The 15,619-nt window shown below is 44.2% G+C and overlaps 1 protein-coding gene across 1 annotated transcript; it reads left to right on the top strand.

Moving 5' to 3' along the window:
- The first annotated feature begins 3,574 nt into the window (after positions 1-3,574).
- Positions 3,575-15,578, top strand: ints6 (integrator complex subunit 6). Its single transcript, XM_068328985.1, has 18 exons — positions 3,575-3,994; positions 4,130-4,207; positions 4,753-4,902; positions 7,833-7,922; positions 8,351-8,534; positions 10,227-10,352; positions 10,473-10,624; positions 10,949-11,101; positions 11,256-11,388; positions 11,513-11,607; positions 11,698-11,808; positions 11,901-12,116; positions 12,281-12,407; positions 12,526-12,668; positions 12,745-12,931; positions 13,029-13,400; positions 13,529-13,622; positions 14,075-15,578. Exons 1-18 carry the CDS (start codon positions 3,884-3,886, stop codon positions 14,166-14,168), a joined length of 2,616 nt encoding a protein of 871 aa, XP_068185086.1. The 5' UTR covers positions 3,575-3,883; the 3' UTR covers positions 14,169-15,578.
- Positions 15,579-15,619: the final 41 nt, after the last annotated feature.

The following is a 15,619-nucleotide window of genomic DNA, read 5'->3' as shown; positions in this document are numbered from 1 at the left end:
CCAAGCACTTCCGCTAAGCAAAATAGGACTTCCTGTTTCAAAATAAAAGCGTCATAAAAATACATTTCAGATGACAAAATTAGGTTGTGAAGTGTTAAATATTTCAACGTCATTATGGAGAAGAACCATTATAAAAACAAAAGTCAGTAAGTAGACTCTCATTCTAATCTAATTGTAAGATGAAAAAATTAAATAGTTCCACAGGATTAACTGGCCACGTCTATTTTTAGAGATTTCATAATACCGGAACATTTTGTCAGATTTGCATCCAAAGAAAAATAAGAAAATAAAAATAGCACCAAAATAAATGAAAAATAGTGGTGTTTTCCTTTGGTATCACGCACCACTCTTGTAACATGACTACTTTGACTGTTATGTACCTGATAATACGTGTCATGCAATGTGACCGTTGAGCATTATCACCTTGCAGTGCTGATTCTAACGCAATATATTATGTAGCTCTATACCACGAGCAATTCTTCATATGACAGCCTTCATAATGTGCTAATAAGGTGTTAATGACTTTCTTGCTGTAGTGATTTCATTCTGTGCTCTAATGTAATAATACTATAATATATTATAAACCTAGGGAGACATTCAGAAACATAAATGATTATGATAATGAATTGGTGTAGGAGAAGAAAAGCAGATAATATTTCCCAGTTATATAGGTAGCTCTAAAAACAACGACAAAACCCCCACTGGATCCTACATTTACCACATGGAATCTGGTAACTTTCATCAGACCTTTCTTGTGTCCAACATTTCCAAGTCTTCCAAATTTCACATTACAAACTCGGGCTTCAGGCAACAAAATATCTTCACTGAATCAGAAAAATACCTGATGATATCAGCAAGTGTTATTATTGATTATCATTACTGAGTGTAATTGGCTTGTAAACAAGTAGAGATTCATGTAGCGCCGCCCGTCTGGCGTTATTACAGCTCATAAACACTGCACAGCAGGCATGACAGCACCGACATACTGTCAGATTTATCATAAATAGACGATTATTTAAACTACTTTGATGTTTATTAGGCTTAATAATAAAGACAAACAGTTTTAAGTTTTTTTTCCGACTTGTCTCTGATAACTTCCCGCACGACCCATGAGAATATTTCAAACATAGACTTCCGGTTAAGACTTTCATATTAAAGTCTCTCTGGCACCATGTTTTTCATGCTGACATTTTTTCCCTCTTAAATATTAGTTACTCTACTTTCTTCTGTTCTTAAATGTTGTGTTATATCTTCAGTAGATTCAACTAGACGACACGTAGCTTGAAATAAACTCCAGTAACCTATCGCTTGTTGTTCCCAAATGTCAAGAGATGCTTGGACAAGTGTTTCCGGTCAAAATTTGTCTGGACTTCAAAATAACGGTTTTAAAGAACAAGTTAAAAAAAAAGTGAAAATGGTATAAAAAAAAATTAGAATTTTAATTATTTTATGGATATTTTATAGAGAATTGTACTAATATAAATCTACGAGAGAAAAAAATCCATCTGCAAAAATTTAAGTGATAGATTTTGAAAGTTTCTGCAAATTTATCAATAGAGAAAAATATATTTTTCGTCCGATGGTAAAACATTTGAGAAGATTAATTAATCAAGGGAATGAATTATTTTGAGTATGAATGTAAATGTTAAGTTAATATATTGTCATTGAAAATATAAATCCTCAAACCCCATGCAAGTAAAAGGAGCACAATTATGTGAACTACGCTCTATTATTTAGTACAGTAGTAGTACATTTTCTACATTGAAATAAAATTCTCAAACCTTATAATATAAATTATTGATTGTATAAAGATATTATCAGCAGATATAGTACAAGATTAACTAACTCTTCTCTGATATTATACAACATGAATTTCATAATCAAAATACTCAGTCATCCCAGAATTCTAAATAAATTTGATACAACACAATTGTTATTTGCAATGTTGCTTGTGTAGTTTATATCAAATGAAAGCTACTGGTTTAGCTTTTTATTCACTTTTGTTTATTATTTTTGATTAAATTCATTACAAGAAAAAAAGAAAAGTGACAAAAACATGCAAGCGTTATATGTTTTTGTTGTGGTTTGTCTACCACCAGAAATGATTGCAACAGGCATGCTCATCTTCATGGACCAGTACACCTTCCAGATGTCCTTGTGTGGGACGGTGACTCAAACTCTTGTGAAAGCTGCTTGGTCACTCGTGCTCATCTGAAAAACAAAAAAGTTTCAAGTGTTGTTAGGTTCAGGAATCATTATTAAAAACTTAACATGTACTTCAGTAAATTACTTTACTGAATTTGGGTTACTTTATGCCCTTGGCTCTCAACGCACACCATCACAACAGCCTTAAATCCTATTAAAGACGCTTCATAAATAATCTTATTCTGAAAGTTACCCGTGACACACCGGAAAATGCACTGTTGTCTTGCCCAAGAGAACTCTGTCAAACAAGAAGCAATGGACCTTCCTACCCTCTGCTATCGCTTCAAATTGCCATCGGACGGTTTCCTCTTATTTTTGCGGAAGTGATGATGTTTTCCAAGGAGCAACATTATGCAAAATGTATTGCACAATCGTTCATGTCTGCCTGAGTGGCTTAAGTGGTGTCAGGAGTGGAATCTCAAATCAGCTAAACCGATATGTAACGTGGGGGGAGGTCACTTAAAAATATTCTTTAAGTGTGTGAGAAATTACTTGAGACTCAATAGGCGACATGTTTGTGTACAGATTGGACTGACAGGAAGCCATAAAAACAAATATGCCTAATTTTTTTTTTTTTAAATCTAACTTATTATTAAACCAAAAAATGCAGACCCAATTTTAGCGAACTTTGTAGCTTGTTGCACAAAGGGGAGAGGAAGACAAAGTATGGCCATCTTAGCGCTGCAGGGTGTGTGTGTGTGTGTGTGTGTGTGTGTGTGTGTGTGTGTGTGTGTGCGTGTGTGTGTGCGCGGCGCGCATGTCAGTCCCTTGCAGCTAACCTGTCTTCCTTAAGATCGTTTCGCAGAAACGGTTGTCTTTATTTGGTCATCACATGAAAACCAACTGCCATGTTGTCACAGAGGGCTTTTGTAAGTGCCACGGGAGTGCTCCCGGGTTCACATATCACTATTTAATGTTTGATCTTGTCCATCTTTGCATGCAGTTTGTCCCTCCAGTCTTCAGGGATGCCTCACAGTAGCCCACGCCCGTGTATAGGATGAAGTAAATGCTATTATGTAATCAGCTCTCCGGACACAAAGACACATTTCTACATAATGTGCGTTAAAACGTCTACGTTAATGCGCAGATGGACATCAGATCGTTTCACATATTACATTCTTAAACACATAATCAATGTAGAGAATAATTTCCTCGCATTCCTGCCTCTGAGATAAGTAAGCATGCGCAGGAGGCACTCAGCTCCGTCCCAATTTGGATATGGTGATTAGGGGTTTCATATGACCAATAGGAAGCGAGCATTCCTCACACGTGACGCCGAAGGACCGCTTGGGAGGCGTGGTCAAGCGTGGAGCTTACACTAAAACCAGTGGAGAAGACACAGCGCAGTCAGTGTAGGGAGAAGCAGGGACTCACTATGAGGGGGAACTTTGTTACTATGAAACTTAGAAATATTTACAAAATATTGTAAAAATTATCAAAATCCCTCTTGAATCAATAACCTGCCCCTAGGGTTGGAGGTTTTTAGTTTAGTTCGCCCGGAAAGGGTCGTTAGACTCACAATTCTTACACTTTTTTGACAGAATGTGTGAGACAGTTAGCAGGCTAGCTAGCTAGCCGAGGGGGGTGATACGGGCGGCAGGAGAACAAAAGATTATTTTTCCGACTTTGGTCGTTCAACTGACACCAAGTCCATGCAGAACGTGTCATTAGCATCACAATGCCCGTTTTACTTTTTCTGATAGACACGTCCGCTTCAATGAACCAGCGCACCCATCTGGGCACTACCTATCTGGACATAGCAAAAGGCGCTGTTGAGACTTTTATGAAGGTACTGTAACCACGGGACGCGTTCATATCGGGGGACCCCGAGCGGCTTCACATCATCGCTGTACCGCTGCAGGCTCGCCTGTCAAGCCCGACGTCTCGATAGAAAGCCGCTAATAATTCTCTTCTATCTCCACAGCTCAGGGGGAGAGATCCGGCCAGCCGAGGGGACCGGTATATGTTGGTAAATTTTGAAGACGTTCCGTTCGGGATCAAGGTAGAGTCTGTTTCCGGCTCATGTCCGGCTTTACATTGACTTGTCCCCCTCCTCATCGCTCCACCACGTTGTGATCACTACATCAATTGTGTCGGGGAGGAATCTTCAGGAGGAGCTTTCATACCCCTTTTAAAACATGGCCGACATTTTGTTTCAGTGTGAGCAGCAAGGAACTCTGGGTGTTATTTATACAGGGAGGAGGAGGAGGAGGAGGAAGAGGGGCTGACAGACGGGCTGACTTTTCTCCTTTGGACCCATTTTCACACTTTGACAGTTGTTATTTATTCAAAAACTTTGGCTGCACTGATGTCAAACTACTGACACGATGGAGGAAGTGGTTTTTATTTTATTTTTATTTTAATCTAGAATTTATTTTTGTCAACTATTTGACTTGTGTAGAAGTTGTCTGGTGATCACAACAGTGGGGTGTTATATACTTTTGTTTTTGTGTGTGTGTGTGTGTGTGTGTGTGTGTTTTTAAAAAAATATATTTTCTGGGTTTTTTCATTCTTTTTTTTCTTTTTCTTTTTTTTTAAATAATAAAGGCTGGATGGAAGGAGAGCCACGCCACCTTCATGACAGAGTTGAGGAACCTTCAAGCAACAGGCCTGACGACTATCGGCCAGTCTTTGAGGACCGCTTTTGATTTACTAAATCTCAATAGATTAGTGACGGGGATAGACAACTATGGACAGGTACGTAGAACTGAGGAGGCGGCGAACAAATCAGGTGACCAAGTGTTATGACAGAGTGTGCCCACAGACCCCACACACACACACACACACACACACACACCATCCCACCTCCCATTCCCCCTGCCCACCCCCCCCCAGTCTTACAAGCATCAAACACCTGCATAATGTGACCCCACGCACTTTCAGTCACGACACAAACACAACACCTCAGTGACCTTTAGTGATGTCATTTCAGATATAAATAGATTTGAGCATCCACATTAAAACCCTAGACGTCCACAAGGGGGTTAAACCATGAGAGTCTGTTGGAGCCTTAGGGGGTAAATAGTGCGTAAAGTTTTTTTTAAATAGGAAACATCTATCCGAAGCTAATTCAAGATTTAGATTCATCTCCTGCCAATAGAAGTGTTGTAACGAGAGAAAAGAGAAGATTCGCTAAACTTCTTCTGCCTCATCCTGAGATGTGTTTAAAGTATTCAGTCTCATCCTTTACCCGTGCAGGGATGCAGGAAATAATCAAAACTTCTCAAGATGAGTGCAGCTTGTTAAATAACCATTAAGGTGAATAATGACTCTGAAGCAGGTTTAAAATAAAAACAAACAGAGCTTTCAGTAAAATAAGATTTATTTCTGATACGCTAAGTGAATGCAAAGACTACAAGCATATTCTTAAGCCGTGTATTATTTTTTTTACATTTTACTGAAATACCTCTTCTTTACACTTGAGTTTTTTTCAAACTCAAACTAAGAGCATAGAGATTTTATCTCTCATGAAAGCCACTTCAGTATTCTGCTGCAAATTTATTCAGGATTTGAGGATGTGGACTCGTAGACCGTTCCTTCGTTCTGCACAGCTCCGTCTGACTTTGTCAGTTTGAGACAAGAACGAGAGGATTCGCTGCGGTCGCCCTGCTTCGCAGCTGGATGCTTGTTTTCACCTGAAATTAACTGAGATGAACGACAACGAGACAAGCTGGCGTCCCTGTTCAGTCTGTAATTAATGCAATAACACTGGCCCAGTTCCAAAAAAAAAAAAAGTGGTCAGACCAGTTTGAGTGTGAGAGTTCCAACTTATGGAGGTAGGTGTAGCTGACCCTGTTGTCTTATTGGAGCGTAGCGAAACACAGCAGGGGTGTAAAAAAAAACCCAAAAGCACAAATCACCTCCCAGCAGACCAAACTCAAAGGTTTTGTGGTCTCTGGAAATGAAATGCAGGCGTTAGATATTATTCATATAAATTAACTCTGGCATATCAAACATCAGCTCACAAACAGACTCGCTCGGGGTCAAGGTCGCTCCGTCCCGCCGGTGACCTCCAACGACAGGCTGGTTGTATTTTTACTCCGACGACCAGCTCAAGTCCCCTGTGTCATCTCAGAGCAGCAAGAAAGGCTTAAAATAAATGGCACGCTCCCCGCTGTCCCGTCTGACGCTGACATCATAACCGACATAATGACTGGTAATTAGTGTGTGGGGGGGGGGTGGATGGCGGAATGAACGGCCACTGCTGTACACTTGAAATAATGAGTATTAAAACAATCTATTCATAATTTTGACATTTTTTTCAGTCTTCTGCACCTTTAATCAATAAAAGGCTGAATCTGTCATCGATTTTTTTTTTTTTTTTTAGTTTATTGATTTCTTAACTTTGTGTTTTCAGTCTCTTCCCAGCTGTCATACTTTAACTTTCGTTTCCTTGAAGTGAAAGCTTTGGTTTTGTTTTTTTCAAAAGGGAAGCAGAAGTTCTCTGCAACATAAAATGAATGATCGGGTGTTGATCAGGTGATTATCGATTTAAAAATCACATTTAAACTATTTATCTATACTGTCCCTCATCATTACCCGTAGTCATTTGATGGAAACAGGATATGAGACACACGTGTCGACGATGAAATTAACTTCCTCTGAACGCTGACAATTATTTGAAACCTTTGCTGGTGCAGCGGTTCTTGAAACATGACCCGGTTTTCATCAGCGCTCTGACTTACACACACATTTCAAAGCTCAGCCGCCTCCATTCCCCCCCCCCTCTCAATTTCATTCATTAAAAGAAAAACCAACTTTGATTTTTCATCATCATGTTCTCCAGTGCTCAACTGGTAATCCGTAGGATGTGGGATGAGACCAATAGCGGGGGGGGGGGGTTAGCTGTGGGGGGGTTAATGTTGCACTGGAGTTGTTCTCTCTCTCCAGCAGCAAAGAGCTCTCCAGGTTGCGTCTTAGACGACTCTCCCCCGGGGGTGGGGGAGGAATATGGAGGGAGAGCCGTGAGGTAATCCAGACACGGGTCTCTTTCCTTAAGAGCAGAGAAAGAGGAGAGGAGAGGAAGTCGGTGTGATGTAAAGCACTTGGGGCTACACACTGTATGAAAAGCGCTTTATAAATAAAGTTTGATTGATTGATTGATGTCATCAGATGGTTTGTTTCATCGGTCAGGGAGTCTAACGGTGTTCGGCCTCAGAGATCCATCAATCGGCTGAAATCACAGCCTACAGGTGGAGTCTGAGAAGAAGTGTCTGCAGTGAGGACTGCTTTGCTGACTGGACTGGGGGTGGGGGTTTTTTTTGGGGGGGGGGCGTCCACAGGGGGATGCATGGCAGCAATGCATGGAGGCTCCAGGTTTATTTCTGTCTTGAAATATAGTGTGTTTGCAGATTGATGCTCTGGAACAGAGTGAACCTTCAGGGCAGATACGAACCGATTCCCGGCTCCACTGTGGATGTAGTCACATTTTTTTATTATTGCACACTCACCGGCTTAAAATAGATCCCCTGGAAGTTATCTATATAACGATACACTATCTGTACTCTTTTGAACGGCTATAAATACTCCAGTATAGATTTTTCTCTTGGCTTCTATAAACACATTGGACCCTGTTCAGTTTGACTTGTTTATGTCTTGTGGTTTTCTTTTTTGTTTTATCCTCACAGGGAAGGAATCCCTTTTTCCTCGAGCCTGCCATCATCATCGCCATCAGCGACGGCAACAAGTTGACCAGCAGCAGCGGAGTCCAGGACGAGGTGAGCCGGAACGCATGTCAAGGATTTTGGTCGCCAGAAATCACACAGCAGCGACTTGACTTCTGCAGAAACAGTTTATCTTCTTTTATTTCCAATATTTGTTGAGGGTATTTGACGTTAATGTCAGCTCGTCTTCAAGCTATTTAAAAATCCGTGCCGGTTAAAAATGTTGAACGAAATCTTATGTAAATGGATATAAATATTCAGCGACGATGTGTCGGCGCTATCTTAAATCTTTTAGTAGCGCTTCATTTAGCAGGGAGCGTCTTATTTAATGTCTGGAAGCATTAAGTTGTTGCTTTATCACCCATCTTCCACGCTGCACAACATTTTACGGTTCTGGTGTCGTTTTATTTTATTTTTTTGTGAATCAATCCAGGAAAACCTCCTGCAGCGTTGGTTGACGTGTTTTCTCCCCCCCCCCCCAGCTCCACCTGCCCCTGACCACCCCCCTGCCGGGGAGCGAGCTGACCAAGGAGCCTTTCCGCTGGGACCAGCGTCTGTTCGCTCTGGTGCTGCGCATCACCGGCAGCGCGTCGGTGGAGCCCGAGCCCCTCGGCGGCGTCCCGCCTGACGACTCCCCCATCACCCCCATGTGTGAAGTCACTGGAGGTAAGTGCACCTGGGAGGAGGAGGAGGAGGAGGAGGTGGGGGTTGGATGTGGTCTGATTTGTGTGTGGAGTCAGAGCAAGTTCAGTCCAGAAGACTGAGTCAGATGTATTATTGAGTTGCATTGTGGGAATTGTAGGAGCCAGCAGTTTTTGGTGAATGTCTTTCTGATTTTTTTTTTTTTTTGACTATTGTTTAGTTTCTTTCTTACACCAGAAAGAAACTAAAACCGTTGCTGAATTTTCCTGAACGTGCCTGAAATTCATAGAGAGGAATATTCTGACTCGGTTCTGATGATTATCGTTACGTTGGTGACGAACCGCTGCCTGATGGGACGTGTTTGGACACATCCAAAGGTTTTTCATGAGTGTATTCTGTGGGTCAGCCGATGACTCCTGCCTGTCATTACAAAGAGAAAAGGGGAACAATCTGTAAGGTGTGTTATTGTCCTGTGTGTGTGTTTACGAGGGGAAGAACTGAGTCACAGACAGAACGTTTACCCCGAGCGCCGTCTCAGCGCCGCCCAGCTTGGCGTTCAGACCGACCTGAGTTCACAGCTTCACCAGCCGGGGACCTGAACCCAGTACAAACACAGAATCATCTGGATTTAACCACGTCTGCCGGAGCTATCGCTGAGGGGTTAAGAGCGCTGCTCAAACGCTCTTCAGGAGTAATTGCTGATGAAGCGAGCTGAGCCTCCGGCTGTGGAATAAAACAAACTTTTTTGGTGTTTTTTTAAATGGCATCCACTTGTAGAAGTAGACTTCTACAAGTGGATGTCTTAGACCTCATTCTTTTTGCTTGTGGAAGCAACTGAAAGGATGATGATGCTAATTTCTAAAGCTTGATAACACACACACACACAGAGGACAGAGCACGCCATAGCCGGCGAGGCTGAATGCGGAGCCCCATTGTGGCCGCGGGTCCACACAACACGCAAGCCTATCCGTTACTGCTGATGGTGGACGTGACACAATGCAGCAGCTTATTGAAACGAGCCGGTGAATGGGTGCACGGCAAGGTCATCCAAGGTGAAGTTGGAAGGCTGAACGAAACAAATCAGCCGTAGTGCTGCGAAACAGGATGTGTGTTTCACGCGACCTTTGAGAAAGAAGCTGAAGCAGGATCAGAGATTTAAAGCCGCGCTTCGTGCAGCTTTTTCTAAAATGGTTATATGAGTTCTGCAAGGCGTGGAGAAATTAGATGGTAAAAGTGAGCACAGTGCACTCGCAGTGTTTTAAATTTGGCTTTAAGGATAATTGATCGATTAATGGTTTTGAATGCGGCCCGTTCTTTGGATCTAGTTTCATCCTGGTTGTACAGCTGGAGTCATTCATCGTTTTTCATGAAATAAGCAACACGTGGAACCTTCAGGTTGTTATCAAAATAAAGATGCTCCAGGTCGGCGCTGATCTTCCTTCATTCTGGGTCGGTTGAGTCCTCGGATAACACACACAGGATTCAGTCAGAGGGAGGCTTTCAATTTGGTCCAGTTTTGTGGAAATGGGAGCAAAAAAAAGAATAGAATATTTATAATAATGTTTTCATTTTTGTGTGTTCGCTTGAAACTCAATTCAATCCGTGGCCACTGGAGGCCACTAAATCCCACACGAGGCCTTAAAAGCTGTTGAAACTTGGAACAGATTTCAGCCGTGAGATGTGATTCAGTGTTTGTGATGGGGATCGGTGTTGCAGGGCGGTCCTACAGCGTGTTCTCCCAGCGGATGTTGAACCAGTGCCTGGAGTCCCTGGTGCAGAAGATCCAGAGTGGAGTGGTGATCAACTTTGAGAAGACCGGGCCGGACCCCCCTCCGCTGGAGGGTAAGACTCTGTTTACATCTTGTTAAACCACACCTTCAAATTGTTGTGCTCCCTGAACCTCCTCTGGTCTAACTGTTGGTTTTGCGTTTGAAGTCGGCTTCCTTTGTCCTCTGTCTCCAGACGCTCCTGCTGAGGCTCAGAAGTCGGGTCCGCAGCCCTGGCATTGTTGTCACAAGCTGATTTATGTACGACCCAACCCTAAAACCGGCGTCCCGATCGGACACTGGCCCATCCCCGAGGCCTTCTGGCCCGACCAGAACTCTCCGACGCTGGTAAATTAAGATATTCTACAAGGAAACACTCAAATGGTGTCTTAAATATTGAATCCATGACAAGGGATGAAAAGTTTAAGACTTGATCTTTTAAAAAATGTTTCAAAACAAAACAAAGCAGGAAACACAACACTAGTGTTTATGATTAATATTAATACATCTTCTATCCTTTTTAATGTCATCAGAACTTTGCGAGTTATCAACGTCGTTGTCAGCACGCGTTTTTTTTTTTCCTTTAGCGTGATTCAGTGTTAGTACAGACCGTCAAATGTCGCACCACATGGATTCTGACAGTATTTACTTCCTGCTTTGTGCCCCGCCCAGCCCCCACGCTCCGCCCACCCCCACGTCCGTTTCTCCTGTCTGGATGCGGAGCCCATGGTGATAGACAAGGTGCCATTCGACAAGTACGAACTGGAGCCTTCGCCGCTCACGCAATACATCCTGGAGAGGAAGTCCCCGCACACCTGCTGGCAGGTAGGGTTGGGTCTAGGCTAGGCTAGGCTAGGCTAAAAGGCTTGTGATATCAATGTTCCCAATGCCAGTGACGCTAACGCGTTAGCATGGCTCAAGGCTACAGATCGACGTAAAGGACTGCATCCAATGTTTACCTGTTCTCCTCGTCTCTCAGGTGTTTGTGTGTAACAGTGCCAAATACAGCGACCTCGGCCAACCGTTCGGCTACCTAAAAGCCAGCACGGCTCTGAACTGTGTCAACTTGTTTGTGATGCCCTACAATTACCCCGTGCTTCTGCCTCTTCTGGGTAAGACCGACGGATCCGCGTCACGTTTGACCTTCTGATAGTTTTTTTAGTTTCCCTGTGTCTTCCTGTGACATCAGTACCCCTCTATACAAACCTATGATTGTTTCTCTCTTGATTATTGCAGACGACTTGATAAAAGTGCACAAATTCAAGCCCACCATCAAATGGCGGCAGTCGTTTGAGAACTACCTGAAGACCATGCCTCCCTATTACATCGGGGTCAGTGGACTTGAGATTTTCTTCAGCTGTTTTTTTTTTAAAGCTATTTGGCATAAAAGATCCGGTTTTATTTCGGTTCTCTTTCAACAGTCCCTCCGTAAAGCTCTGAGAATCATGGGAGCACCGAACCTACTGGCCGACAACATGGAGTACGGCCTGAGCTACAGCGTGGTCTCCTACCTGAAGAAGCTCAGCCAACAGGTCAGTAGGGATGCAGCACCTGGATAAACAGTTCATATAGTCTGTATAAATATATGAGTTTAATTAAAAAACCAATTTGGTTTCTTGTCCAGTCAAAGATCGAGTACGACCGCCTTATCGCCTCCATCGGTAAGAAGCTTGCACCCGAGTCCGGCATCAAGGTGCGCTGGCGGGGGGGAGGGATCTCTCTGACCCAGCGGAGGGACTTCATCCAGCAGCTGCAGAGCCTCACGGGGGACGCCCCCACGCTGCCCCTGGAGCTCAACCCCAAAGAGTTCCAGGGCTTTCATTTGGCGCTGCTCAACAAGGTACGCTTGGAAGTTCCTCGGATTTTCTCCGCCTCCCTCGCTCGTCGTCCGATGATCAATCTGATGTATTTATCAAGATGTTTTATTGAGTTTCTTTGAAGGGAATCGTATTCAAACCAGTTTCCCCTCCCGATCCCGTCCCATCTGTTTCTTATCCTGCCCAGGGCCTGAAGCCGCTGACCTTTAGGAATCCTTACGACATCCCACGAAGCCACCTGCTGGACCAGCTCAGCCGAATGAGGAGGAACCTGTTCAACACCAGTGTGTGTAATCTCAGAGGACAGGACTCAGGTACGTCTGGTTCTGCTGTCTTTACAGGTTGTTTTCTGAGGGTAAGCAGCTCAGTGTTGGTGTGGATTTCCTCTTTAGTGGCAGAAAGTGTCAAATTCTCCCATGTCTTCCCGTCCAGACCAGCTCCACAGCGTGCCAATAGCCCAGATGGGCAACTACCAAGACTTCCTCAAAGCTGCTCCTCAACCCCTTCGAGACGCAGACCCCGAGCAGCCGAAACGCCTGCACACGTTCGGCAACCCCTTCAAACTAGACAAGAAGGTGAGTCCTAATTTAAACCGACAGCTTAAATTATGGAGAGACATTCTGTTGGACCGCGTTCCCTCTCCTCTCCCAGGGCATGATGATCGACGAGGCGGATGAGTTTGTGACAGGCCCCCAGAACAAAGGGAAGAGACCAGGAGAGAGCAACAACATGCCGGGAGGTGGACCCAAGAGACGGCGCTGCATGTCGCCTCTGCTCCGTCTGGGGAGAGCCTACACCCCTCCGGTAACGCCGCCTGCCAGCCCTCGACCAACAGCAGGTCAGATTTCTTACTAGAGGTCCGAAGGACAGAGGGCTGTGTTCTTGATGGGTAGACGGACACGACCCCCACTCATATCACACCTCTGAATCTGCAGACATGGACCTGAACGATGGAGCGCCTGAACCGGACCTGATCATTAACCACCTGGACCAGAACCACTACTGTTCAGACGGCGGCTCGGACTTCGAGTCGGACCACCCGTCCGGGCCGACCGACCACCAGGAGAACCACACGGACTCCGACCCGCACGACCTCCAGCACCGCGACCAGGAGGAGAACGGGCGCCACCAGGCGGGCGAGCTGCCGCCGGGCTGCGAGGGAGGAGTGGAGATGGTGCTGGCGGACGAGCAGGCGCCTCGCTACCTGTCGCCGGCGGCTCTGAAAAAGCACATTCACACCGAGACGACGAAGGTCAACAACGAGCTGAAGGCGCTCATCGTGAAGGAGATCAGGAAGCCGGGCAGACGTGAGTGACCGGCGTCAGCAGCAGCTTCCAGACTGGGCTGGGTGTTGATGCTAAAGATGCTAAAGCTACTAATGTAGTGACTGACACTTGTTTCAGCAATACGGTTAACATTCACTTCCTGTTTCCAGACTTTGGGAGGATTTTCCTCCTCCTGAAGGAGATCCAGGGCACTCTGGACACCCGGATCATCTTCGTCCAGAACATCATCAAAGAGGCATCCAGGTAAGGAGTTCAGCCCCCCTCTGATGTCATCATGAGTCTCTAGAGCAGGGGTGTCAAACAAATCAGCATAATGGCTGTAATCAGAGGGTCAAATGTAACTTAGAAGTGTAACTAAATGTAACTCAATGTAATGTAAAATAAATGTAACTTCTCCTTAATGTTAAATAACTTAATTTACTACTTATTCAAGTTACAAACATTACAGTTACACAGAAAAATATGTTTGTTTCTCTCTCGTAACATGAATCCATAATTACTGCATTGTGGGAAATGTAGTTTTGGTCAAAACACACTTTTTATTTTTAGACACCCTGACCTTTTATGCCCTCGTGGGCCACATAAAATGTTGTGGTGGGCCGTATTTGGCCCCCGAGCCTTGAGTTTCACACACGTGCTCTAGAAACTCCTTTAAACGCAGACAAACTGTAATGTTTGGTTCCATCTATCCAAAGGTTCAAGAAACGCGTTCTCATCGAGCAGCTGGAAACCTTCATCGAGGAGATCCACTGCAGATCCGGAAACATGAACCACGTGGACACGTTCTGAGACGAGTTCATTCCCACTCCCAACTCACAGGAACTGAAACCGACTCCTCCCAGAGGAGACGAGGCTGCGTCCGGCCCTCAAACCATCACCTCTCTTCGTCATCTCTGCATCGATGGTTGTATTGTTTTGCACACACAGGGAGGGCTTTTCCCAACCATCCAAACGAGAGCGTGACGACAGAAGTCATCGCTGAAGGTGAGGTCGAGGTCTGTAGGAACTGCAGGACTTTTGAGCACAGCCGGATGTCGCGTTTAATCGCGGTTTGTATGCAATGACGCGACTGACGGTGGAAGAAGGGGTTGAGGGTGTCTGTGTGCGTGTGCGTGTGTGTGCGTGCGTGCGCTTTCAGTCAACTCAGGGTCAAACAGGATCCAGTAGATATGCTCACAAAACATTTCTCCTCCCTCATGCCTTCTCATCCACTCATTTTTCCCCTCGCTGTGTTTCGTACGTTGCGTCGCGCGGGAGTCTTTTGTTCCGTTTTTGACTGATGAAAACTTTCTACACTCCAATAACTGAAGAAGTCCACTGCTGTTCGCTTAAAATCATACGACCGACCCCCGAGTCACGACTTGGTCATCGGCTTGTGGTTCAGTTCAAATCATTCTCCTCTCGCGATTCAGCAACCAGACTGATAATTAGCATCGAGTTGTAAATTATGAATAAATAACTTGTGGCGTCTTGGGGGGAAACAAATCAATCAAGTTGTCAATTTTGCCTTGAGATGATAAATTCTGCATTTTGCAATGCAGGTTTTCAGAAACGGCAAAATAAAGCTGAATGATTAACACATCATTGGTGAAAATACAGGGACAACAAGCTCAGGAACTACTCCAACACTAATGCATCATAATCAGCAATAACATGGAACACCCTTCCCCCATTTTGATCTTTATTTTAGTCTGAATCAGCTGACAACACAATCTGTTGTCCTGGAGTGTTGATGAACTCCTCCCCCCGCCTTCAATCTCAAACCAACTTCTTGTCTCTAAACGTCGATGCACTTGAGTAAACTTTGGAATGTTTATTTAATGTAATTGAAAAGAAAAGAAGTTTTAGTTGCAGGATTTTTTTTTGTTGTTGTTGCCAGACCTGTCAGATATTTTTCACGCGTACACAAACGGTCTGAATCTGAAGGTCTAGAGTTCAAGAGTTGATTTGTGATTCAGAGGGCAGCCCTCTTCTGTTCCCTCCCTCCTTGGACTGGGACCAAAGTCTGCCATACTTGTCTGTGTTTGTGAAGAGGCTGCTACCAAAATAGTATTTTGAATACACTGTAAAGATGTAAATAACCCTAGAGTACTATTTAAAGAGAATGTCCAGTGGAAAACGGCCTTTTTGTAAGTATTTCCATGAATAAAGTTTCTATTTTACACTGTGAAGGGCCATGTAAATAAAGTGTTCTGTACAGATGTGACTCCAGTTGTGGTTTTTGTCCATTTTGGTTCTCA

Source organism: Antennarius striatus, chromosome 12 (assembly GCF_040054535.1).
Source record: "Antennarius striatus isolate MH-2024 chromosome 12, ASM4005453v1, whole genome shotgun sequence".
Taxonomy (NCBI): Eukaryota; Metazoa; Chordata; class Actinopteri; order Lophiiformes; family Antennariidae; genus Antennarius; species Antennarius striatus.
This window is presented reverse-complemented; position numbering and strand designations above follow the sequence as displayed.